The 25,233-nt window shown below is 37.6% G+C and overlaps 1 protein-coding gene across 11 annotated transcripts in view; it reads right to left on the bottom strand.

The window, feature by feature from the left end:
- The window catches only part of NFIB (nuclear factor I B), a 266,788-nt gene that overhangs the window by 142,090 nt on the left and 99,465 nt on the right, over positions 1 to 25,233 (bottom strand). For 10 of the 11 annotated variants that reach the window (XM_048292694.1, XM_048292695.1, XM_048292700.1 and 7 more), the window contains exon 2: positions 20,259 to 20,790. In XM_048292694.1, the coding sequence (XP_048148651.1) occupies positions 20,259 to 20,790 (532 nt within the window). Of the gene's footprint in view, positions 1 to 20,258; positions 20,791 to 21,188; positions 21,295 to 25,233 lie in introns of those variants that run through there. The other variant, XM_048292698.1, reaches the window with a different exon arrangement.

Genomic DNA, 25,233 nt, shown 5'->3' with positions numbered 1-25,233 from the left:
AAGCACGTCAAGGTCACTTATGCTGCAGACTAAGTTGCTGCAGGCCAAAGGTTCATTCCATTCACATGAACAAATGCATTCATATTTTAAAGTAGAGGCTTCTCAATAATCTGGACTTGCTTAGATGCCTCAGATTTCTCACTTTTCAACAAATGTGTGAGAACACACCTGCCACACACTCTCAAATATTTACTTTGTGTAGGAAAAAAATTTCTTCAACTCATAAAGTCCATAAGGCACTTATTATTTTGATACTGTTTTCTGGATAAATGCTATGCCAGAGTCACAATTTTGTGGTTTCCAAGATGACCATTTTAAATATTCTGATAGAAATATGCTATTGTATTGTGTAATTTCTTTTGACTTCTTCTACAGAGAGTTTGATCTGTCTGCAAAAGAACTGCCCATGCTACCCAAACCCTTTTTATCAGTGAAGACTACACTTATAATCTTCACCATTTCTTACAAACTACCATAAACTTTTGACATTAAACATTTAATTTAAAAGGTTATTTTTCAGTATGGTTCTGTGGACAGGGAGCAGATTACTTAAATGAGTAATCTGTACACTACAGATTGAAACACACTCCTTCTGAAGCCTATGCATTTATGAATGCTGACTGTCAAAAACCAAAAACTCTTATCTGCGTATGAAGAGTTCTGAAAATCAAAAATGGAGAAAGAAATGTTGTCATTTTTAAAAACACTATGGATTTATGCATAAAATTAAAATGAATGCTTGATCCAGAGAGAAGTCATAGCAGCATATGTCATGGTCCTAGTCTTTCTTAGGGTTAGAGACTTTTATAAATTGTCCTATTTGCATCAATAACGATGACAGCATCACAAGAAGCATCAGCTACAGAACTCTCAAAGAGTACAATGCAACCCCAGAATAATCCAGTAAGATGAACTCATTCTTTAAGTTTATATGTATGTTTTAGTTTGTTTATTTTCTTTTGAAGTAGTAAAATTGCATCAAAAGCTATTTCATTTATTTCTTAGAAAAGTTTAAAGCGTAACTGTGTTTATCTACAATGTGTTCTATTAGGTTTGGTATACTGAGCTTTTGTAACAGCTATAAAGATTAGAAAATATGTTTTCACTTTGATTAATTGAAATCTGTTTTTCTAAAATAAAATTTTAGCTTCTTTCAAGAGTTTCTTCCACTGACAAGCATTTCAACAACTATCATAGGAAATAAAAAGTTAAAAATCTAAGCATTTACAAGAATGAGAGCACTATTTCTCCACCAACTTTAGTTTTATTGTCAGAGATAAGATATGCAAACACAACAGTTGTTGTAAAGAACCTGATGTAGAACATACTTATCTCTTTATGCGTGTGAAAAACTATTTTCATATTCAGAGAATTTCATTTCAGAATACTGTATTGCAATGAACAGTATCAGAAATGAACAAACCAAATCAGTTTAATGATTTGCTTTATCTAGCAATAAGAAAGTGCTAAGAAGCACAGCCTGGGTTGGAATGCAGCTATACCATGCTGAGTACTGCTTTAGCATGAGATTCCACACTAAGGATTTCAAACACCACAGTGCACCACAATCTCAACAGGACTGAAGGCCATGCTGTGCTTGGTGCTGAACTGAGGCACAGAAGGATGTGGATCTCAAACACCTGCATTCCTTCTCCATTCAGACACTCAGCTGCAAATCTGTGTAAAGCATTTATAGAAGCAGCAAGAAAATGTAGCGTGTTTACATGAACAATTGTCATTTCACTTAGGTAGTCAGGAGATGGCATTTCAAAAGTGGAAATAATGCAAAACTCTTTTTGCATTCCAAAGGTGTTCACCTTCTGCAAGAGCCCCATAACATAGCAGAACGACAGGAGATCCTGTTGTCTTGATGATTTAACAAGGTACATTGGGTCTGATGAAGAAGAATGTTACTTCTCCTGGGATACAAGAGAGCAATATAGAAAACTGTGGAGAATGACACAAGGAATCCCTTGTTACAAGAAGTCTTCTGGAAACAAACAATGAACTATTTTTCAAAACTAATCGATTGGTTTCCTTCTTGTTCAGAATCAGTTCTACTTTCTTCCCATGCTGTCACAATTCTGTAATGCATTTCCAAATTCTGACAAGGATTGATTTAAAATATCAGGAAAAATCTCAAACCAGAACAATGTCCAGTAAAATTTAAAAGGACCACAGATGTTTGTTACATTATTTGGATTTAACCTAATATAAACAAAAGACAAATTCAGACCTTAAAGAACTTACAATATTTCTTGGGATTTGAGACAGGGGAGGCAAATGAAATAGTGTGCACAATTTCAGCAAGCTTGATCGTATACACTTCCTATTTTGAAAATACTAATTCTGTGCTGTTCCAAAAAAGAAAAAATTAAAAAAAAAAAATATGCTGACTGCACTAATTACTGCTAGCAAATGAAGATGAAAATATCTCAATATAGAAAATTAGTACAAGTGCTCACTTGGTATTTTCTTATTATTAACTTTCTTGAGATTTTGCATGACTTTTTTTTCTAAAACCTTTCATATTAGCATATATGAAAACAAATGTGTAAATTATTTTGCTCTCAGTCTCAAGACCTGTTCCCTGGCAGTGTACCTTTTGTAATTTCAGCTGATGTTCATCTCCATTCTGCTTTTTTTAAGCATAGTATAATAGATTTTTTTTGCATATTTAGCATAGGTGTGATCTTGCACAGAGCTCAATATAAAATCTAGAAAATATTCCCTAAAGCATATTGTTTGCTTCTCAAAAGCAATTACTTCTAAGTAAACTGGTACATTTAAACTCTCATTAAAAAATCATTAAGAGTATAATTCCTAATTATTTCCTAAAAACATGAGGGAAAATGTGGGCCTATGACAGGGAAGGAGGAATTGTGGTAATCTCAGAGCAGAGATACAGGCTACATAGTAGAAAAACCTATAGCAAACATTTTTTTCCCTAATGAACTGTATGCTTAATCATGATTCTTGTACATTTACAGAAACTTGACTCATAATAATCAGAAAAGATAGGGAGACAAAACGATACTGTAAAGTTACAGCTTGTGAATAAAAGCACTGCCTTTGAACATATTACTTTCTCAAGTAACTGCACAGAAGCTTTATTTATATTCTAGCTTTTGCATATCTGTTAAATACAGGTCCCTCAAGCCTATGCCTTTGAAGATTATTTTATTCATTTCACAGATGTGAAAGGGTAATCATTAGAATTATTCAAAATTAGCAGGAAATTTTACAAGAATATACAACCATCTTGAGGAATAACATGCCTCTGGTCCACCAATCCTGCAGTTGCTGACAGCAGGCTACCACTGTAGGCATATTTGAATTCTTACTCCTTTTTTCCCACTGATCTGATGACATGAGTACAGTAACTTATTGTCCATCACATGGCTCATGGAAATCCCAGGCCATTGTCCTTGTCATGCGCAGACTGACTGTAAATTTTAAGTGCTGGAAATCCAAAGCATGGATGAAGTGCTAGAACTACTGTGCATGCACTTCATTATTGATACAGACTCCCTTTGCTTTTGGACTTTAGAGATCTTTACCCCCAACACATTTGTGGCCTAGCTGAGCTGCCTGGCTCTTTTGCTTTTCTTTTCCACACCTGTTTTACTATAACTTCTGTGCTACAAGGCACAATGAATGACACTTCATCTCTATCTTCAGTCGCACAGCCCAAGGAATGCAACAAACATACAGGACTACACACCAAATGACCCCACCACTATGAATCCACACCTGTGTGTTATGAAACCAGGCCTACAGAAACTGGTAGTCAACCAAGGTAATGCAGCAGTCTATTGTCCCTTTCCAAATCTCTATGTACACGTCACAAAAGCTGCTAAGCTCCAGCTGCAGCAAGTGCTACCACGGCTGTGCAAGTGTTCTCTGTTCCTAAAGGAAAGTAAAGGACCTGAACTTTACTCTTCCCAACATAACCACCACCTGCTTTTGCTGCTCCTTTTTAGTTGCTTGCAGTATTACCAATTGACTATCCATGCTTCCACAGTGAATGCCAAGTGGACTCTGACTGTAGAACTTCAGTTAGTTCAGCCAAAGCAGCATAGACTTGAACTGCAGGACTCAAAACACCCTAAAATTTTACTGAAGACATTTCTTTCTCTACTTCCAAAAGCTCCAAAAGACAATGATAGTCTTTAACCTATAGGCCAAAAGCTTATTTCAGTATCTAAGCATATCTCAACATCGGCAGTTCTTGAACTTTGCACAACATGGGTGTAGAGCAGCAGTGACCATACATAGCTACATAAAGCATTTTCCCTAGAGTAAATAAAAATATGCAGGAAGGGAAGAGGGACGCAGCATATAAAGAGAGTTGCTTTTGGTAATAATGCACCTTATAGCAACAGATAACAGTTTACTATTTTTCTGTTTTCTTTTAGCCCAGATAAAATGTTTCCTCAGAGTTTTCTTTAACAGTCATGAGATTATCACAGTTGGTGCAACAGATGTTGGTCCCTAGGAAGAATGGCCTGATCCTGTAAAACCTGCTTTCTCATGTGCAGGCCCTTTGAAATCAGTGGGATTTATGTAAATAGGGATTTGCAGGATTAGGTTTACAGTCTAGGGAGTCTGCAGTACTTCAGTCATACATGTTCTAGTTTTGTTGCCTGGGAACTCAATGCACCAGAATAGCTTCTGAACAGGCCTTTACAGAACATCCTTTACAGAAGCAATATGAATCTAAACACAGTCCTTGCAACATGAATTCAGCTTTAGGACTTTGAATTACTGTAAAACCACCCCTCCTGAGCCAAATGAGATTCAAAGAGATCCGATGAGATCCATATTAACGTACAAAATACAAGAAGAATGTCCCTCACATTTACAAACCTGCGGAAGGGGAGGAAAATAAATTAGAGATTCTTTTCTCCTTTGTCTTTCTCATTGTTCCTAAATGGAACACAACATTCTACATGCATATTTTCTTCTTCCAGCACCAAAACTCAGAGCTACAAACATTCTGTATAAAGTAACTTTGGGTTACTATGGAGACAGAAGAAGAGAGATTACTATTCAGAAAACAACAGACCTGTCTAGTGAAGGAGCTTCACAACTGGTGCTATTGGCAATAGAGATGGCATCCTCCACCACCCCCTACTCACACCCACTCTTGGGTTCTCCTCACACAGCCCCTGCCCATTCCTCCCCAGCCCCATATCCTCTCTCTTTCCTCACCTCACCCATTCCCCACACCTGCACAAGTTGTGGCAGGAGCTGGATTACTGCTGCAGTTGTCATTGGCAAGGAGGCACAAACAGCCCAGAGCCACCTAGCACTCAAATTGTGGCAGAATCCAAAAAAGCTGATGAGTTTGAACTGTCTCTGTGAAAACAGTCTGTGAAGGTAAGAAATGCCGGCATATTTATTCATCACTGGCAATGTCCAAAGAAGCAGTTACTCTGCCACTCAGCTGTCTGTCCCTCAGACAGCAAGAAATATGTCAGCGTGGCACTGGGGGGGCCTCACTTTGAATCCTGTGCTCAGTTTTGAGCTACTACAGCAAATACTTTGAGGCGCTGAAGTACGTCCAGGGAAAGGGCACAAGAGATGTTGAAAGGTCTAGAGAAAAGCTTCTCTAGGAGGAACAATTGTGAAAGTTGACATTCTTTAGCCTGGAGGTAAGAAGAAGGCTGAGAGGAGATCTTCGTGCTCACTGTAACTATCTGAAAGCAGATGGTTGCCAGGCGGTTGTCAGCCTCCTCTCCCAAGTAACAGGACACAAGGCAAGAGGAAATGGCCTCAAGTTGCACCAGGGGAGGCTTATATTGGTTGTTTGGAAATAAATTGATTATCAAGAGAGGTGTCAAGCATTGGAACAGGCTGCCCAGAGAAGCGGTTGAGCTGCTATCCCTGGAGGCATTTAAAAGAGGTGTAGATGTGGCGCTCAGGGATTAGTGGTGAACTTGGCGGTGCTAGGTTACTGGTTGGATTTGATGATTTTAGAGTTCTTTTCCAACTTAAGTGACTAGGATTCGATGTGCGGCTTTCAAAGAGGTCATGCATTACCAGTGATAGAGAAAGCAGCAACAAAAACCAAAGGCACCTTTTCAATAAGATATGTAATACCTAGGATGAGTACCAAACACCATGCACTCAGACTGAAAGATACATATCAAACACCTCATGACAGACACAGTCAGACCCATATGCATATATTATTACTGGAAAATAAAACACACATATAACAGACACCAGTTCAAATTAATCTGTTATGGTTACTCCAATGGGCATATTTTTCCAGAGTAGATTGACATCATCCTGTGGGGAACCCAAAGGAGCAGTGTACATGAAAGCACATGAAGATGCCATATGAATGTGATTTTGCTGCTTTCAGGACCCACATGAGCTTCCTCAGACCTCACCATGATGTCTCTGGTTTTCACCATGTTGTTATAACACGTAGGCAAATTTTGGCAGAATCAAATTTAAAAATTGTAGAGCCTTTTTGAAACTTTTTTGTCATGTGTAGATTAATCACTAAATTTTCTTCTGTTCATTTTGACGCCTGTATCCAGGCCATTTACCATGAAAGCCAAAGACTTCATAAAACATTTTCTAAAGCTGTCACTAATCACTTTTTCCAAAAATACAACCCATAATTATTACTATTCAGCAGTCACATCTACATGATCTAATATTGCTGCTTTATAGTGTCTCAAATGCACTTTTTGGTCTCTGACACAGGTGCCTATCAATGGCAAGAGAAGTGTCATGAGCACAGAGAAGGCAGAATCTCATTATACCACAACATGGAATTTAAGGAGAAGTATATGTTTAGCTCTCTCTGTAGATTCCTCACCAGATGGAATAGGGAGTTCTGTGTTAATGCTCATCCTACTGTGAAACACGTCAGCAAGCCCAAGTTACCAGTAATATGACTTGAATTCTGACAAGGTCAGAGTGGCTGGACTATATTTAAAACACTTTTATCTTACTGCAATAGGATAATGTGTTCTAAGACTATATACTGCAGGAACATAAGACTCTTCTGCTGATTTAACCTAGGCTCAGAAGCTTATGCTCTGTGCCATGCTTCACGTTAATTACAGCTGAACAATGCAGAAGAACAGCACAGGACTCTAATACAGCGCCAAGTGAATTAGTGTGGCCTTCTGATCAAAGACTAAGCAGACTATGTCCAGAAAAGCAATTAAGAAACTGCAAAAATCTGAGAAAAATTTTGTCTGATTTTAGTTGCTCATTGTTTGTGAAGTCAAAGCTCAAAAAAAGGAAGAAATTTGACTACTGCATTAGCGCCACTGAACTCCGAAATTAGAAGGAATATCAAGTGATCACCTGAAACACTTCTCTGCTAGACAACTTGATAAAGCTTAGGTGTGACATCTTGGTAAATGTTCCCTAAATCTGTCCTTGATAAAAATAACACTGTCCTCATCATTAGAAAGATATTGATTTTTTTCCATGCACATATTCTTAACTGATGAAATGTTGAGTCTTTACTTCTTGACCTACCTATGAAGAAGGCTAATCAGAAAGTTAGAAAGTTTCTGGCTATCTCCAAATAATTCACACTTTTTTCCTCATGTACACAGAGCAACCAAAACTAGCCAGCATTGAAAGCCATTATTAGTTCTGTCAGTTGGATGCAATTAGTAGTATGTGACTCCTTCCAACAACTGTTGCAACTTCATTCTAGGACTTGGTTCATGCTACTGAATGATCAATATAACTGTTTGACTCTATGATGATCCTAGTCCTGAACGTGAATTACATCTTTGAACACACATTCTTTACATCACACAAATATTGAAGGACAAACAACAGATTAATTTCTGGCCCTAATGCTGTGTTTGTGAGTGCTAAGAAGCCATTCCAAATGTTCCAAAAAGGATTAATGCAGTATAACTAGTCAATTTAATTACTGAAAGACCAGTGATCCTCATTTTACTGTAAGCAGCTTTTCCTTTATTTGGAGGTTGTAAATAGAACAGAAATCATTACAGGACAACTATAATTCTTGTCCCAGAATATTCAAGTTATATCGACAGTATAGTGAAAGAATACATGATAGGCCAAGAAAGACTACATAGACACACTGCATTTGTGTATGACAATGCAAGATCAGCACACATTTTAAAATATACCATAACTCCTCACTATAAAGTGCAAAAAACAATTCTTATGCTCTAAGTAACAATTTGATATGTTTTCTTAACTAAAAAGAAAAATAAAGGGCAGCAATTGAGCCAGTTAAAGTAATTACACATAGCTTTAAAACAAATTCCCTTGGGTTTAATAAAACCAACTAAGTCTGTGACTCCTACAACATAAGCCTCTACAAATGACTGAACTGCTGAGAGTAAACTCACCTATGAATGCATATATGGTAAAATCAAAACCTGATATAATTTAAATTATATGTCTGAATCCAAAAGTCCAATGAATTCTTCAATTCTCTTTTCTGCACAAGCCGGTTATTCTTTAACTGGAAGTTAAACAATAGAATAAGTTTTGATGTTAACCCTTGTTTTGCTGTAAACTGCACTGTGTCAGTACCAGCTGGAAAAAAATGCATGGACAGATTTCATTTTTGTAAATTATTTTGACCTTCCCTCTCTGAGAAGCAGACATAGTAATTTTGTAGCTGTTGGTATGGCTAGCTCATTACCAGCCCTGAAATATCATCATAGAGGAAGGAATGAGGAAAGCCATGACTAAAGGAGTAGAGCTATATGGCATACTGGGTCCAAAAGGCACAGGTTACTAAATATTTAGGAGCATTTCACCACAATCAGTTGGGGCTTCAGGCAAAGCTAGGCCCTCTAAGACACAGTCCTGGACTAAGCCCCTACAAACCAATGATCTCCCCATCAGCTGCCTCACAAACCAAATTTGTCCAAGTCTGGGAGATGAAACAGGATGGCCAGCATATTCCAGGCACGGGTACACTGTTACATTAGCTTGGGTTTCATCTCACCAAATTCCTGACAATCCATCCTGTGCATGGGACAACAGTGAAGGAACTTAAGTGTGTTCTGAGCTACTGACCCACTTGACCAAAAACCTGTGATAATAGCTGAGAGAAGGATGGGGAACCAGACTGAGCTCACAGGCCACCCCGGCAGGCATTGCAGATGCCTCCTTTGTGGTTGAATGTTGATGAACATCCATACAATTGCCCCATAATGGGTGTTTCTTTTGTCTTTCCGTCTGGAGTGTATTTTCGCCTCACTGTCACAGGGCAGGGAAACTCAGAGACCTCCCAGTGCCATGTCCCATCCCCAAGGGCCAGCAGTACCCAGAGCTCCTGCTGCATGAAGCAGGGGTGAAATGAGGAGCGGTCTGTGCACAGCCCCAGTCCCCTGTGCCGGGCCAGCCCTGCCGCGCGGTTTCGCTCTGACACCATCTCCCACGGAGCAGTACCACCTCAGGGCTTACAGGCAAGGAATGCTTTGTGCTGGCCCTCCCTGCTTGGGCAAGTTTCTTCTGTCTGGGCATGAGAAAACTGTGTACAACACTTCTTTATGATACAGAGCCCTCTTGGAGGCTGAGCACAAGCACATGGGTTTTGCTTGCTGTAGCGGAATACAGAAACTTTTCAGCTAGTACATTATCTCAGTATTTATCACAACCCTTGCTGGGCCAGCACTGAAGCAAGTGGTGTTGTCTCTCCCTGGGACCAGAGACACAGAGATATTAATTAACTTGCCTGCAGTCACACATGGCAGGGCTGGGGACCAGGGACAAGGATTTTGAAGTCCTTACAACTAAACATTGAGTCATACTTTATATTGTCATCACAATGATAGCATTCAAGTTCCTTGCATCGGCATTCCCACCCTCTTCCTTCAGAGGAACTAGGTAACTGCAATTAGAAATCACACCTAGCTTGCAGAGTTTCACACAGAAGGAAAAGATTTCATCATATACAAGTCCACAGGAATGCTGTATGTAAACATACCATCTGACTTATTTTTTCTGTTTCAAGAAACAAAAAAGAATAAGTTTACGAAGAAATAAGGTGTATTGCAGAAATACAAACCTGCTCAGATGCTGCAAAAGTCAGTGCATAGTGCTGTGAAAGAATATGGGGTTTAAACTATGTCAGTTCAATTGAATAAATCCATTCATGTGAGCAAAGTCTATGGCTAAGGACTTAAGAACATACCAATTATCTGATGGTCACGGGAATACAAATTTACTTGTTTTGTAATGTTGCCAGTACCAGCCTATAAGCCATCATAACCTAGCCGAAGTTTTTTGACAGACCAGTCACTGATTTTGAAAGGCTCTATGTCCTAAAACCATGTAACAATGCAGCATATGATTAGATGTAATACCCATTTCAATAAAATAAACTGTGCCAACAGTCAATTTTTGGTAGTTATGGGAAGCACAAAGTCCACATCAAGAAGCTGACATTAGCATCTGAGATACTGACAGCAGGAAGTATGTCAGGGTAAGGGGCCAGTGACTACCCCCCACCAAGAATAATTCCTAAGGACAAGTAGCTTTCCCTAGAAATAATGCATTTCACCTGTTTTTTTGAAAGAAGTAATATAAACATTGCTCTTTCTCCCTTCCACTAAGTTTAGATACTGCATCAAGCATAGCGTTTAAAGCCCTTTGCTTAGAAACCATGACTACTCTTGAATACAATCTAGGTCTTTAGAAATCTATGTTTTGATACTAAAGAAATCAAGAGCCACTTATGACACTGACAGGAAACACTCCCCCATTTCACGCCAAGAAATTATTTCAATCGCTCCTGCGGCCTAAAAATTGAAGTGGTTTGCATATTCATTAGATTTTCATCACAAAATATTTTCAAAGCAGAACCTTCTTCCCAGCACATCCCACTCAGACAAAGCTCACAGTGAAATGAGATTGACTAAGACTGATGGTGTTTGCCCTTGAAAAAAGTAGTGACCCCATGCACACCAATATAACAGAAATGCACAGCAGCCTGAGAGAGGATAGAGTTTTCCTCCAGCTCCCAGATTCCTGCACCAGCTCTTCCACTGTGAAGGGCTGTCAATTTGTCCCCCTCACTGTCAGCAGACAATAGGTGGTGACATCAGGAGCACTTCCAAAGGAGGATACAGATGCTCTGGAGGCACACTGGGGTGTAAATTCGGGGCCGAGGTCTTCTTGTCAGCAACTACCACAAAGAAGTGGAGGATGTGGCATGGCCATTGAACAATGGAGAGGTCAAGCAGTTCACAGCCATTTCATGACCCAGACAAACCAAGGTCAAGAGATTCAGGTAGCAACTTGGCCTGGGCATGAGTTACAGCACAAATGAATTGTTTTAACAAATCAGCTTTGGTCAATTAAACCTAACAAGATGCGTTGCATCACATAGCAGGGTTCTTGACACTAAGGCCAGGAGCTGAGGCCAGCTTCATAAAACACATCTTTTAACGTGGCATAACAAACTTAAAGCAATCTGTCTAGAAACTGCAGATGTCAGAGTAAGTTGTCTTTTGATTAGGAGAATTTTTCGCACTTTAAAATCAGGGACACTGGAGTCATCCCTTCAAAAAATCTGGCATCATTCTCAATGGCATTACTCAGGCAATGGAAAGCTGATGCTTCAGTAAGTATATTTGTTATCTCTCAGACAATGCACATCCGTAATAATCTTCCAAGCATTTCCCTGTTAACCACTTCATAAAAAAGGCTGAAAATGGTTTGGCGTTTTAGCCCAATGCAATTCACAAGCAAAAAATATGTACTCTGTGAATATTTTAATTTCATTTAATTTCTAAAGGCATGGAGTTTGTAATTACTGTTCTCTAAAGCATGCACAATGTTTTGTTTCTATTTTAAAGAAAAATGTATAAATCTTATGATATCTCAGAACACGGCTTATGAAGGATATGGCAAGGTAATTGACTGGAAATTAAAATACCATGCTACGTTTAAGATAAATAGATAATTATCCTTCAGTTGTTTAAATTGATCCTTTATGAAAGATGTATAGTAGCTCAGGTTAATATATCTTGGAAACCAGAAAGTCAAATACATAAACAATATGTTCAAAACATACATACTTAAAATTATCAATTGTCAAATAATTCCAAATAACATGGAATATACTTACCTGTGCACAGCATTTGCCTCCAACAAACAATCACAGATTTTTTTTCCTAATTTCTCAACAGCCACACCAAGTTTCTCAGAGTTCACTAACTGTTCGTTTTTGCATTTGGCTTTCCTGTTCACTTTCTAAGGAAGAAAATGGGAACTGTTTTGATCAATTTCCATATGCATTTTTTTCAGGGGGAAAATAAGAAAAGGCCCACTTAAAGCCAGAGAGATGCCTTTAGTGAATGTGCCTTTACAGAAGGACACTGGAAAACTTAACATGTCCCTTCTGCTCTGAAGATAAGCAGTTACTTATGTAAAAAGTGCAAGGTTTCACTGAGAGAAATGAACACAATGACTGACAGGGCTTCAGCTAAGCTTTCACACCACGCTACATCACAATAACTTCTTGTTTCAATTCTGTTGCTTAGAATAAAAACAAACAAATATATATGTAGTTTAAAAATTCCAAACCCCACAGGCAGTTAGGAGAAAATTAAGGTTAAAATTACACCAAGGCCCCTATAATTTTAAGTCACTTTTCTGACTTGAAGAGGAATCTGGGATAAAGTGGGATGTAACACGCAGGAGCCATAGGTCATGAAGGCAAAAGCTCTTGTCCTCAGGCTAGCTAACAACTTTCAAAATACTACTATTGATAAACACACTTTAGACTATCAGCCCTTCCTCAAAATTCCCTGCAAACACCAAGTCTGAAGTGCCCATCTCCCACCACTCTCTTTGGGGGGAGGGGGGAAACTAGGACAAAAGTCACATGCCAATGTTGATATTCCTAAGAAACAGCTAAAGAAATGTATTTTAAATTTAAAAAGCACAATATACTTCAGAAAATGAAAGAACCACCACCCCCCCCCCCCAAGGAAAACTGGGGGGGAGAGTGTAAGTAATCTTTTTGTAAATAAAAACATGGTGGGGGAAAAGATAAACAGCTGTGCTAGAAGAATCCTTCCAGCTTCACACACAACTCACTGGTACCAGACAGTACGATAGACTCACCAAAATTAACTCTGCTTTCTCTTAGACAAAGCTAATAATCTAAGGTTTACTTCCCCTTTACTAGCTTATGAGACTTTCAAACCTCTTCTAATCCAGGCTTCACTGCCCTGAGCCTGGTTTTCAGCAAAAACTTCTAAAAATTCCAACAGTTCAAAATTCAAAAAATTAAAAAGAGATACAGAGTAAAATCATGAAACCTCCCTATAATTAATGACATCTTGTTTGACATCTGTCAAACAAACTGAGTAGTAACAGAGACTTTCTTCCCTTTTCACATTCACTTAGCATCTGAGAAGTAGCTCCACATAACAAGCCTTCTTCTTCACCCCACAATGGAAGGAGCAACCCTATTCAGTTAAGATAGCCATTTAACTTGATCTTAAGATCATCCTAATCCAAGCAATTACATCAAATAAACATTTCACCTTGCTGTTGAAACTGGAAAGTAGCACTTCAGGAAACCTCTTGAATTAGTGTTTGGCATTGTAGACCACCATTTCAGAGGGCCACCTGTCCTTGACATGATTATGTTACTACACTAGCAGCAGGGAAGAGGAGAAGGAGGAAAAGCAGAAAAAAATAAGGAAAGCTAGAAAAAGAAGCAGGCTTGACAACAACCTCATGCAATTAACTTTAAAATCCAACCTGTGGTAGCATTTAGCATTTAATTGTTTTAATGAAGTTTTCACAGTTACTGTGAATCCAATATGCATGACAATTTAAGAAACTAAAACATAAAACTCTGCTTTAAGTTGACGTATTTCCCTTATGAATTAGTGATCTTATACATAGTTTAGAAGCATTATTTTTATTCACAGTATTATTTCTGTCTGAAACTACAATGAAGCAAGAATTTTCTGATTCCTTTTCCATTCTTTTCTTTCCTTTGTGGCTTCTTGCTGTTGAACTAAATGTCATTCATAAATAACACCGACCTCTACATATTCTAGTGGTTGCACAGAGTTTATTTAAACTTAAGCTTCTTTTGTCTTAAAAACAATTGATGTTATTTAACCCTGTGAAAATTACTCCTCTTAGTGTATCAGGTAAGAAAAATCAGAATGAGGTAGTTGCTCCTTCCTAAAATGCACATGAATTTAATTCCTGTTAAAAACAGTAATATTAAGTAATATTAAGTTCTTTCCCATGAACCTGTCATACGACCCACAACCCTGCTCTGAGGGAAACTTTTTTAAATTAAAAAGAAAAAAAATAAACATTTTGAATTCTTCAGATCTGCTATCTGAAGTTCACACAAAAAATGTTCTGAAAAAATTAAAATTGCCAAGTGACCTTTCAAAATGTTTCAGTATCCTACATCTTCATAAACAAAGTAACTATAATAATCAATTGAAAACCACTATTACATCCATATATACACTGAATTAGCTTCCATTTCCTACTGGCAAATGTCCTTCTTGCCTGCAATTTTCAGTACAACAATCAACAAAATAGTCGTCCAAAATTTTACATTAGAAAACTGGAAAATAATACAGTGTCTTTTTCCATTGACACAAAAAAATTTTTTTAAATTGCATTTTCTGAATGCCTCAACAGACTGGAATTGTCCCGAGTAATTCAGTTTTAAGAGGCTTTATTATTCCCTATGAGATTTTTAATCTACCAAAAGCTCTTTTCATACTGGAGCAGATAAAATATAAACTCATACTTCTTGTTCTATACTGGCTTCCTGATTCAAAATGAGAATTTAGAGCAAGGGATCTGCATGCCATTTCACTATGCAAGAAACAAGGTCCTAGAGCACATAGAAGCCTGTAGGTACAGGCAGTAATAAGCTCTATTTCCTGTTGTTCCTGCTGTAACTCATAATTTGCTGTGTAAACTCCCAACAAATCACCTTGCACTTTGACATATCCTTCTGCAAAACAGGCAAAATGTTCTAGTGTGTGTTCCTAGGTAAAGTACTCAAAAGGAGGCAAACCTTTAAGGTTAAAAGAAGTAGGAACAATCAGCAAATGGTTGATTGTTCTAAGCCCATTGCTTTTTTATTAATTGTATGTGAGAACATCAGCCCACACAAAAAATGCAAACCCTCATCCAAAATCTATCTGGGTGGTGTGACATTTAGGCATATGACCGTAATATTACTTAACCAGGAACTGCTCAAAATATTATTTTGAGTGTGATTTTAAGTGGAATTTCATGTAGTCACAGCAAACTAACCAAAATAATTTTATTATCATTTTAAAATATGAAAAGAACGACTACACAATAAATTTTCTCTACTTACGGAATGAAAACTAAAATGTAACATGAAAATTAGTATGCAAACCTCTTTCAAAATCTGAGCTCCCTATAGACATAAATTCAAAAAATTCAAAAAGCTTTAAAAAAGATCAAGCCATTGATAAGCCCACTCACTCATGCAATTCAGAAACATCACATTAAAAAAGAATTATAATTCCTTCTGGAAGAGTGCACATTTTTCAAGAAAGACAAGACACACACGTTGCCAGGACTGTCTGAACTGGGAAAGTGATATCCCCACGTGGCTAGAGATTGCCACTTTGCTGGCATTAAGCTAAGGGCAAAGGAGTTTCTGCCTGATGCGGCGGCAGCACCTTGCACCCCAGCTGAGGTTATCTGCAAGCGCGCTATTTAGGAGTGTGGGCACCACACCAGGGTGTGCCCATGCCCCCTCCCACAACCCCCGGCGGGGCATGCCACCCGGGCCAGGGCAGGGCACTGCCAACCTCCCCAGCACAGGGGCACCTAGGCACGAGAGTCCTGCACAAAAAATTCTGCCCTTGGCCGGCCAGTGCCCTTGCTCTTCTCTCATCTTTCTCTTGCTTTTTTCTTTTTTTTCCTGGCTCAGCATCCCCCCTTCAATGCTCAAGAGACAGGACACAGTCTAGCAACTCAGGGACTCACACAGGCCAGGCTTCCTTCTGTGCAGCCCTTTGGGTAGAGCTGCTAATCCTTCTTATTAATTAACGAGATAATAGCAGTTAACCAGAAAGCAGTATTAATGTTAACTATCTAGGAAACTTCCAACAGAAATGATTTATTCTTTTTGCCAATTTCCTGGTAATAAAGTCACACAGCTGGAGCCGTGGTAGCATCTTGATGGTATAAGAAGTTAAGAAACGAAGAGTGCCTGAACACTATAGGACTAAGGGCATCTGCATCTATTTTCTGCCCTGCTCCCTAGATAGTTTAAAAGATCCTCTCCTCCTTTGACTCCAGAGTTTATTAACAGCTGGGAACGTGGGCTCCCCCAATTATATCACCCTTACATAAGGACAAAGGAGAGTGTAAACAGTAACATGACTGATCAGAGAAATGCACTCTGAGAGGCACATGGACTAAAAACACTTAAAAATGTTAACATTTACAGGTACTACTGCTTCAGTTCTTTAAACTCTCAAAGCATTTCTCAAGGTCTACTATGCTTCATTCATTCAGTATATGCTGAATTACCTAACATCAAGTTTGCATTTTATTTATGCTGCAAAAAAAAGTAGCAGAGATGATGAGGGAATTACGAATTCTGCAGACAAGGCACATTGCTATAGATATTTTGTGTTTTAGAAAAAAAAATAAGGCAATTTTTAGCTTTTTTTTTTTAATTAGTCACTGTAAGAGTAAGTAAAACATCTATCTGAAGGAAGGATTTATATTATCTTGGTTCTGTTGCAGCAAACAAGTACTGCAGCTTTCATTCACTGATTGTCAAAAACTTTCCAATGTGCCCACTGCAATGCGGATGCCAACCAACGAATCAAAGGCATTCAGCAACTAGACAAAGAGGGTCTGATGCCAACCTCGGTGCCACTGGCAACCATTATTGGCATCAAGCACATTGTCTGCCTTTTTTTTCCCCTCTCCTGGCACTCGACAAACAAAATGGCGGTTCTTGTAGCAACGGGAACACAGCATAAGTGCTGCGCTGAATGAAATACCATCAAATGATTTTATGGACTGAAATGCATTTCATACCAAAAGATAGATGCTCTCTGATGCTGACAGGAAAAAAAAAAGGGGGCGATTCTGTCAATAGAAACAATGTTCATACCATTTTCAAGTTTGGGTTTTATAAAAGATCTGTGTGGGACACACACACGCCCCTGATACCCATAACAAGCAGAGCCCCTTGGAAGCCTGTTATGATTAAGAATTATTTTGAAGTTAAACATTGATCACAGTGTATACTTCACAGTTTCTTCTTCCATTTCAGTCAAAGGAGCAGCATTGCAACCTATGTCAATCCTCTTTTCTTTTTTTTTCTTTTATTTAAGAGGATAGCAGGAAGAGAATAGAGGGGGAAAAGGATGCTGAATTTTGAGATGAGCAAAAAGTAGAATCTGAGGAAGTTCATCAATGATAGAACTTCATAGATCAGTCCTTATTTCTTCTTTCAAGGCAGACATGGAAGTAGAAGCTCTTTTTGTTAAGAACTGAAAAGATTATTGACACTTCTAGATCTGGAAATTGTCAATATATTGTAAGATTACTCTGCACTGCAATGCGGATGCCAACCAACAAATCACAGACATCCTAGGCTAAACAAAGAAGGTCTGATGCCAATCCTGGTGCCACTGGCAACCATCACTGGCACTCAAACTATCCTTCCTCCTCTTTTTTCCCCCTAATCTTCTATTTTAAAGCAACAAAAAAAGCAAACTACTTGGCCCCCGTATTCATTTTATGTGCTAATTCCTTGTTCATATTTAGTCCAGGGATTGAATTGTCTCTATGCTTCCAGTTAGTTTTTACACGATGCTATTAGGCGTGTTTATATGTTTGGAAAGATAAATAAAAAGCAAAACACCATATGTATAATGCAGCATTTTGGTTGACTTCGTGCGTATCTTTCACAAAGCCTGGCACTCTTAATCAAGTGCACTACAAAGTGCCACAATCAACCTGCTTTCAATGAGTATGGAGAATCAAAGTTTGATAAAATGGAAAAAAAATACATAGACAACTTAATATGACTTCTTTGAGAAGAGAGACAACAGATGTTAATGGAAGACTTACTGTAAAGCAGCAAGACAGATACAAAATACGTGCAGTTCGCAATAAATAAAAGGGTCTTCTATGAGTTACTTGGTATACAGAAATTATCCAGCTTCATATTCAGTATATTCTCAAAGTAGCATTGTGTAACTTTGAAAGTTATAATGTTACAGCATGCTTAACTTACTAATTTCCAGTTAGACAATAGTGTTTTAAATAAACTTATATTCTCAATACATTTAAATCAACAAAATCAGCTATGCCCTGCAATTCCTTCTCCCACTTCAAGTTACTGGCTTTCAACAACTTATAAGTCAACAGTGTGTTAACAGTACTCCGACCCCAGTTTCTTTGGCTCAAGTGCTACTTAAACTGTTTTGCCTCCCTTTGTAGTTTTGACTTCTAGAGACAGGTAAATCCACAGAATTAATCAGTAAGCTATGACTTACGCTACATGAATTCAAAATATAATTTGAATTTTTTTCCACAAAAGGAGTTTAAAGGTGAGAATTATTTGTAGTTAAGCTATTTTGTTTAATGTTGTCAAAGAAATCTTTCTTCCTATATTATTTGGGATCAGATTTACCAGACTCTGCAGCTACTTAAAGTCGCTGTAAAATATCCAAATGTGTCTAATGCTGTGGAGAAACAAAAAACACAAAAAATACTAGTGGGGGGGGAAAAAAACACTTTTTTTTTCATGACAAATAATCAACAAAGAAGAACCTGATATATACATTCATAAAAACAGTTCTTCACTTGCATGAGCAAATGCTGAAAGGGAAATTCACTTAAAACAAAAATATTGCATTGTGTATCTCTTCTCTTAAAGAATGAGTATACACCAAATGAAGACATGCAATTTTACTTTTTTGTTACTAACAAAATCAATTCAATTTGTTCTCTTGTTAAATCCCATAGTTATTTATCAAGCATCAGATAACTGCCTGCCATCTGCCCTTCTGCAGGCCATTTCTACCTACCACCAGGCCAAGTTGTGAAATGGCCCACCATCTGCAGATGGTCAAACTTTCCCTAGTTGAGATCTGCGGCTAAAATGAAATGTGTTATTACTGCTGATCAGTCAGCATTACAAAGACATTTAGAAGATGGTATCATTACCAGAAAGAACCAAAATTACTCTAACAGAGAAAAAGTATTTCAGAAGAGCTAGTATTGGAGAAAAAACAAAACAAAACAAAACACCTCTTTTTTCTACTTACAGCCATTTACAATTTTAGGGAACCTGCCAATGGGTATTGTTATTGAATATGCAATATATGCAACAGGGCTAGTAGGTTTTTTCCCTGATACATGATTATCAGAAGCCCTGTTTTTATTTGCATTCTGTAAAACTAAGTTTAGGAAGTTTAGCTCTTTTTCCAAAGAGCTCCTACAATTTTCCACATTTCAATTACCTGCCAAATAAAAGTATATGAGTGTGATTATGAAAATATGCTCTTCATAAAACTTTCTCAAAATATTTTGAGCTGGATCTTTACTTTAAAGCTCAGATAGGTAAGATGAGCTATTGATGTAAAATATGAATAAAACATTAGATAATGCAATTCTGATTCTATTTGGCTTTGCAAGAAACATAGCCATGTATTTCAAAGCTTTTACTTTATAGGTATGAGAAAGTCTACAATTGCTCTTCAGTGTAATAGCAGATTCATCAATTTAAGGATGACTTCTTGATTATTTGTGACTACAAAGGCAATAATAAATATTTGTTGTATTTATTGTGACTGTGCAATTGCACATACCTCCATCTGTTATTAATAGTACTGGGGTGGGGGGTTGTTTTATTTTTTTTAAAAACACAACTTGAAAACAAGAATGTTTTCTGAAGTCACAACTAAGTATTGCCACTTTTTCATAAAAAATGGAAGGCAACTTCAGTGGAACAAAAGTACTGCCGTGGTATGTGTCTCTCTCTCTTGAAAGAGGCACGTATGTCAAATATGCGTGTCATTTACACAGGTCTGCAGGAATAGGTGTGTATTTAAGTATATAGGTATACATGCTGATTTACAAATGGGTATGTAGCCACATTACATCTATAGACCACAGAACAATGTTTCAGTGGAAGCCAGCCAACAGGGGAAACAGGGCTATTTGGAATCAGAGTTTGACACACTAACATAGAAACATGACAATCTGCTTCCTACCTTGCTCCTGCACGTAGTATGCCAAAAACAAATCAAGCTCCTTGACTGATACTGTTATGTGATGTGGCTGGACGCAAAGTGCTGGATTTGTGCAATGTGGGGATTTCATGAGACGTTCTCCATCCGTACTTTCCAAGGGGATGCCTTTGAACAGGATCACCATGACTAGATCCAGACGCCAGACTTTGTCAGCCTGTCGCAGGCAATCGATTCTCCTAATCTTGCCCTTCTGGTCAGGATTGGACAACACACAGCATGGGTGCTTCTTCCCAGTAACCGTGAGCACAAAATCCTCCCGGAACTCTTGGCGAATATCTTTGCGCAGCTTGGCCAGGAGCCTGGATGCCCACTTCTGTTTAATTTCAGGCTTTTCACTAAGTAGCTCATCCTTGACTGCTCTTTCCTCATCCTTTGACATTCGTTTCTCATGTTTTTTAAAGTACTTGCGTTTTCGAGCCTGAAGATTGAACCAAGTATAGGCAATTGCACGGACATGTGGAAGAAGTGCCTCAATGAATGGGTGAAATTCATCCTGTGGAAAGAAGTGAAGGAAAAAAAAAGAAGAAGAGAACAAGAATACTCAAAGTCAGCAAGTTCTCATAACCAAAGCAGTATCAAGAAACGTTTCTGAAAATCTTTAAGTGAAATACAAGACGAAGAGAATAAACACTTTAAATTTACGCAAATTTCTGCATAACACCTTTTATGAAATTATTACTGTTGTCAGGCAGTAGACAAAAAGTGCATAGAGAATCACATTTTTCCCGTGTTTCATTCTTTGAAAGAACTGTGTGAAGATTTTATTTTGTACTCCTCCCCTCACTTCATCCCACAACGCTGCAGAGAAAACATAATTTAAGAGATGCTACCAAGATGTTTTCTTCCTAACATTTAAATATTTGAGTGAACAGATAACATCAAGAAAAGTACCATTGCACAAAGAGGACACTATACGGTTTTAAAAAATCTGAGCAGAAATGTTCGGAAGGCTGAGGCAAATGCCACAGTTCATTTCTCTTCTCTGTGGCACAGAAACACAAAGCATATACATGCTCAGTGTAATGCCACACAGTTCCCGCTTTTGGAGCATGCTCTCAGCAAGAGACTGCTGGTGGCACAAAGAGCATGCGCCATTAAACTTGATCCATTTTCTTATCAAACGTCCAACATTCCAGCACTGAAACAGCACCATTCCAGTGGTGGTAACTAGAGAAACCAGTATACAGTACGGAAAAGCAGGCGAAAGACACGACATGTCATATACAAATCCTGAACAGAAGCTTCTGTACTTTCAGCTCTTCTGGCTTCCCTCCCACCACCCCCCAAACTCTGTAAAATTAAGAGTTTATGAAGGTGAGAACAAAAATTTCATTTATGTCCTTCCAGCAGCTCCACTGAGGGTTTTGAAGCCCCACAGAGTCAGTTAATTTGTTAACTGATCACATGAGTGTGGCAATTATTCTAAACCCCTTAAAAATCAATCTGAGGTGTACAATGAAAAATGGCAACTTGGCACAAACTTTGCATTCTTTGTGTTTCTGCATGCTGTGGCAAAGAGACATTATGAGTCCACCACTGGTCCAATGCTGCTTTTGTGAAATCCATGCAATTTATTTACAGTTTCAAAATATCCCTTTCTGTCATTTGGCTTCACCTGCAAGTTCTTATCTTCTGCCTAGCAGCCACATGGATTGCATTGAGGGGGTAATGCTTAGTTGTTGTCTACAAGCACATCCTATAGCAATTAAATTAATTTCATTTGTCTGCTTAAAGTACCATCCCACACCTAACTGTTAATATCTAAATAGACCTTCCCCAAAAACTTATTTTCAGTGAAAAAATCTGCTGTTTAAAACACTGCAATCTGCTTATCAAGCATTACTATATTTTGGGTTGAAAGGGAGACCTTAGGTGAGGTATCTTTCCTCCTGTGTGCAGGCATATTTCATTTTAAATACCAGATTGCTCATCATACTTAGTGGCACAGTGCAATCAAACTAAAACTGAACCTTTTTTATGCAATTATATTCAAGAATACAATTAACAAACTACTATTTTAGTTACACTGCTAGACAAGGAATGAATTATGTTTAATCAATAGGCTGATTAACTCCATTAGGTAAAAATGATGAAAGTAGAACTAATGGTCTCAATTATAGAGTGCAGACTGCCATTGCAGAAGCTTCAGGCAAAGAATTCCATGTTTAAATCTTTGAATTTCAAACAAACTTCAACATTTCCTGAATGTTAAAAATCCCACTAGATCTAGTTACCTCTCTTCCTTAACCATCCTTAAATCAAACTGAAAGCAACAGAAAAGTTACAAACAGTTTGCCTATCACATTGTCTTCACAGGAAAAAAAAAATAAGCAAAGGGGGGAAAAAAGGGAAAAAAAAGCAGAGTGGCAATATAGGAAGATACTTGAGGACATAAACGATTTCGCTACAGTATGATGCTGGAAAAAGACCTACAAAGGCAACAATTAAACTGATTAGTAGTTTCCAGCACAGATTTGAACAATTCTGATACTATACTGGCACATAAAACTAGGCCGTGGAAAGAGTTAAACCACAATCTGTTCTTTGTGTGGGAAGGCAGTACTGCTCTGAGCAACCACAGCCCATGATAAGACTTCCCTATCTTCATACGATTTCTGATGCCATGCTTTTTTTCCTCTCAATTATAACTATTAAAGAAAGTTTATTCTTTCTCCTACAGAAATCATTTTAATTGAAGTATTCAAATAAATATATTTTTTTTAATTAATGGGAGGATAAAGGCTGTACACGGTTAAATCCTCACAATGCATTTTAGTTGAATAAAACATTTACTACAGATTCTGAAAATTCTAACATCTGGGGCTAAAGGTGGGGTGATGGCAGGTGGCTGAAGAGCTTTAGGAGAAATTAATTTTTGCCTCAATACAATGATTTCCCCTACAGCTAAACAGACTTTGGCATTTATAACTTAAAATGGCATTAAAATAAACATGGACATATTCTACACTAGAAGAATACTGCACATCTAGTTTTAATTTTGAAGAAGAGCATCATAAACTATTTCAGAATGACTATGTCTCGAGGTAATGCATATAGTATTAGCAATAATAACCTATAGTATATCTATGAAAATTTTATAGAGAATTTCACTGTTTAAATTCCATTCTGTAGCAGTTGAATGTTTCCTTTTCAAAAAGAGGGGAAAAAAAACCCAGAAACATACACACCAAAAACTCCAACCTTTAAAAAACTGTATTAAGGTTTTTCTTTCACAGCATTATTAAGTCCTAAAGATATAAATACAGCTGAAAAGTGTGAAGGATAAACACAGCAAAGAACATCCTGTTTGAAAGCAATTTTATCAGATTTTTTGAGCTATTCATTGTGCACCTGGAGTATTTTCAAATGAAAATACTACTGGACATGGAGAAGTGCCCATAAAAATGATCCTAAATGGACATTTGCAATTAATCACACACATTCTCCACCAAATCTCCTAGAAAGGTATCTACAGAATTTTACTTTTCCCCCTTAATATTCACATAGACAATAGTGCATTATTTTTTGGTTTTATGTGGCACTTATCCATGTGTCACAGTTGCTCTTGCAATGAAGTGATTTATGAAGGTAAAATTTTCAAATGTCATATCAAATAGGTCAGGTGAACCTTGTGTACTGGAAATTTAAATAAAATGGAAGTTACTAAATAACATCTATGTAGCTTGTAAATAAAGGAAAAATAACAGTCATCTAATGACGATAGATAGGCCAGGTTTTCTATATGGAAAAGATAAAGAGAATATGCAGTGCCCTTCTTCTATCTTCCACTTTTAAACTTTGTATCAGCCCATGAAAGTTCAAACTGGGGACTGTATAAGAAATACACCGGGCACAAGTATAGAAATTTTATACAGAAAACTTCATCTACTCAATTTCCCTGCATAAATTTTCTTATGCCTAGTGAAACAACATATAAGAGCAAAAGAAAATACAACATATCGTGGGTTTTTGGACTACTGTAACATAAAAATAAACGATGGAAAAAATATCACAAGAGAGGAGGCACTAAAAGGCATGCAGTAACTACATCCTATTCATGCCTCAGCAAGACAGATAAATGCAGTCTCCACTCATTCCAAAACACAGAGAAAGATGTATATGGGAAAGACAGAAAGGGAGCCCCCAAAATTAAATTGCATTTGGTAAGCTTTCTTTGTCCTTGGATTAATTTTCACCCACAAAACTTTTATTGTAAGTGTGATGGGTAATACTCAAATTGCTAAGGATTGTCTTAAAGCTGTACTTTGGATTTTAGACTTGTTTCTAAAACGTGCTTCAGCGCTCTCTCGGCACAAACTGAACTACCACTTTCTTAAGTAGCTCCATCCAAACAGGTGTTCTGTGTTTACTTTTACCAAAATATTTTCTTCTGAATATATATTACCACAGTCAATGTGCATTGCAAGAGTCCTAGAGACAGAGAACACAATAGAGAGAACAATTTTGTCAGTAATACTTTAATGCAATTGCTACTCTAAGTGAGATGAATCAATCTTTTGCCTTAAACAAATAAAGAATGCAAGGTATAGGATCTCATTGCTGGTGTAATTTTAATTTTTAATTTATGTAGAGAAAAAATTATTTATAAACCATTCGTATCATTCCCAGTAGGTAGGTAGTAAAAGATTTCAAACTAAAATCAATCTACTGCAACTATGTTCCATGCATGTATCACTAAATGGGAACCGTCTCTGCACAGCACATGGTAGAGCATGATTGTAAAATATTATGGAGAAGGTATCAATGCACAAAAGCCAGGAACTGCTTTCTTGAATTAATGGCAGGAGAAGTACATTGTAGTGGGTTCGTATACACCTGAGTGCAGTATTTTAAAACAAATTTGTAAAGAATGAGGAAATCTATTACATCAGTGAGTCCAAACAGCAAATATATGAAAGAAAATCATTTGAGCAGG

The sequence above is a fragment of the Corvus hawaiiensis genome, chromosome Z, assembly GCF_020740725.1.
Source record: "Corvus hawaiiensis isolate bCorHaw1 chromosome Z, bCorHaw1.pri.cur, whole genome shotgun sequence".
Classification (NCBI taxonomy): domain Eukaryota; kingdom Metazoa; phylum Chordata; class Aves; order Passeriformes; family Corvidae; genus Corvus; species Corvus hawaiiensis.
This window is presented reverse-complemented; position numbering and strand designations above follow the sequence as displayed.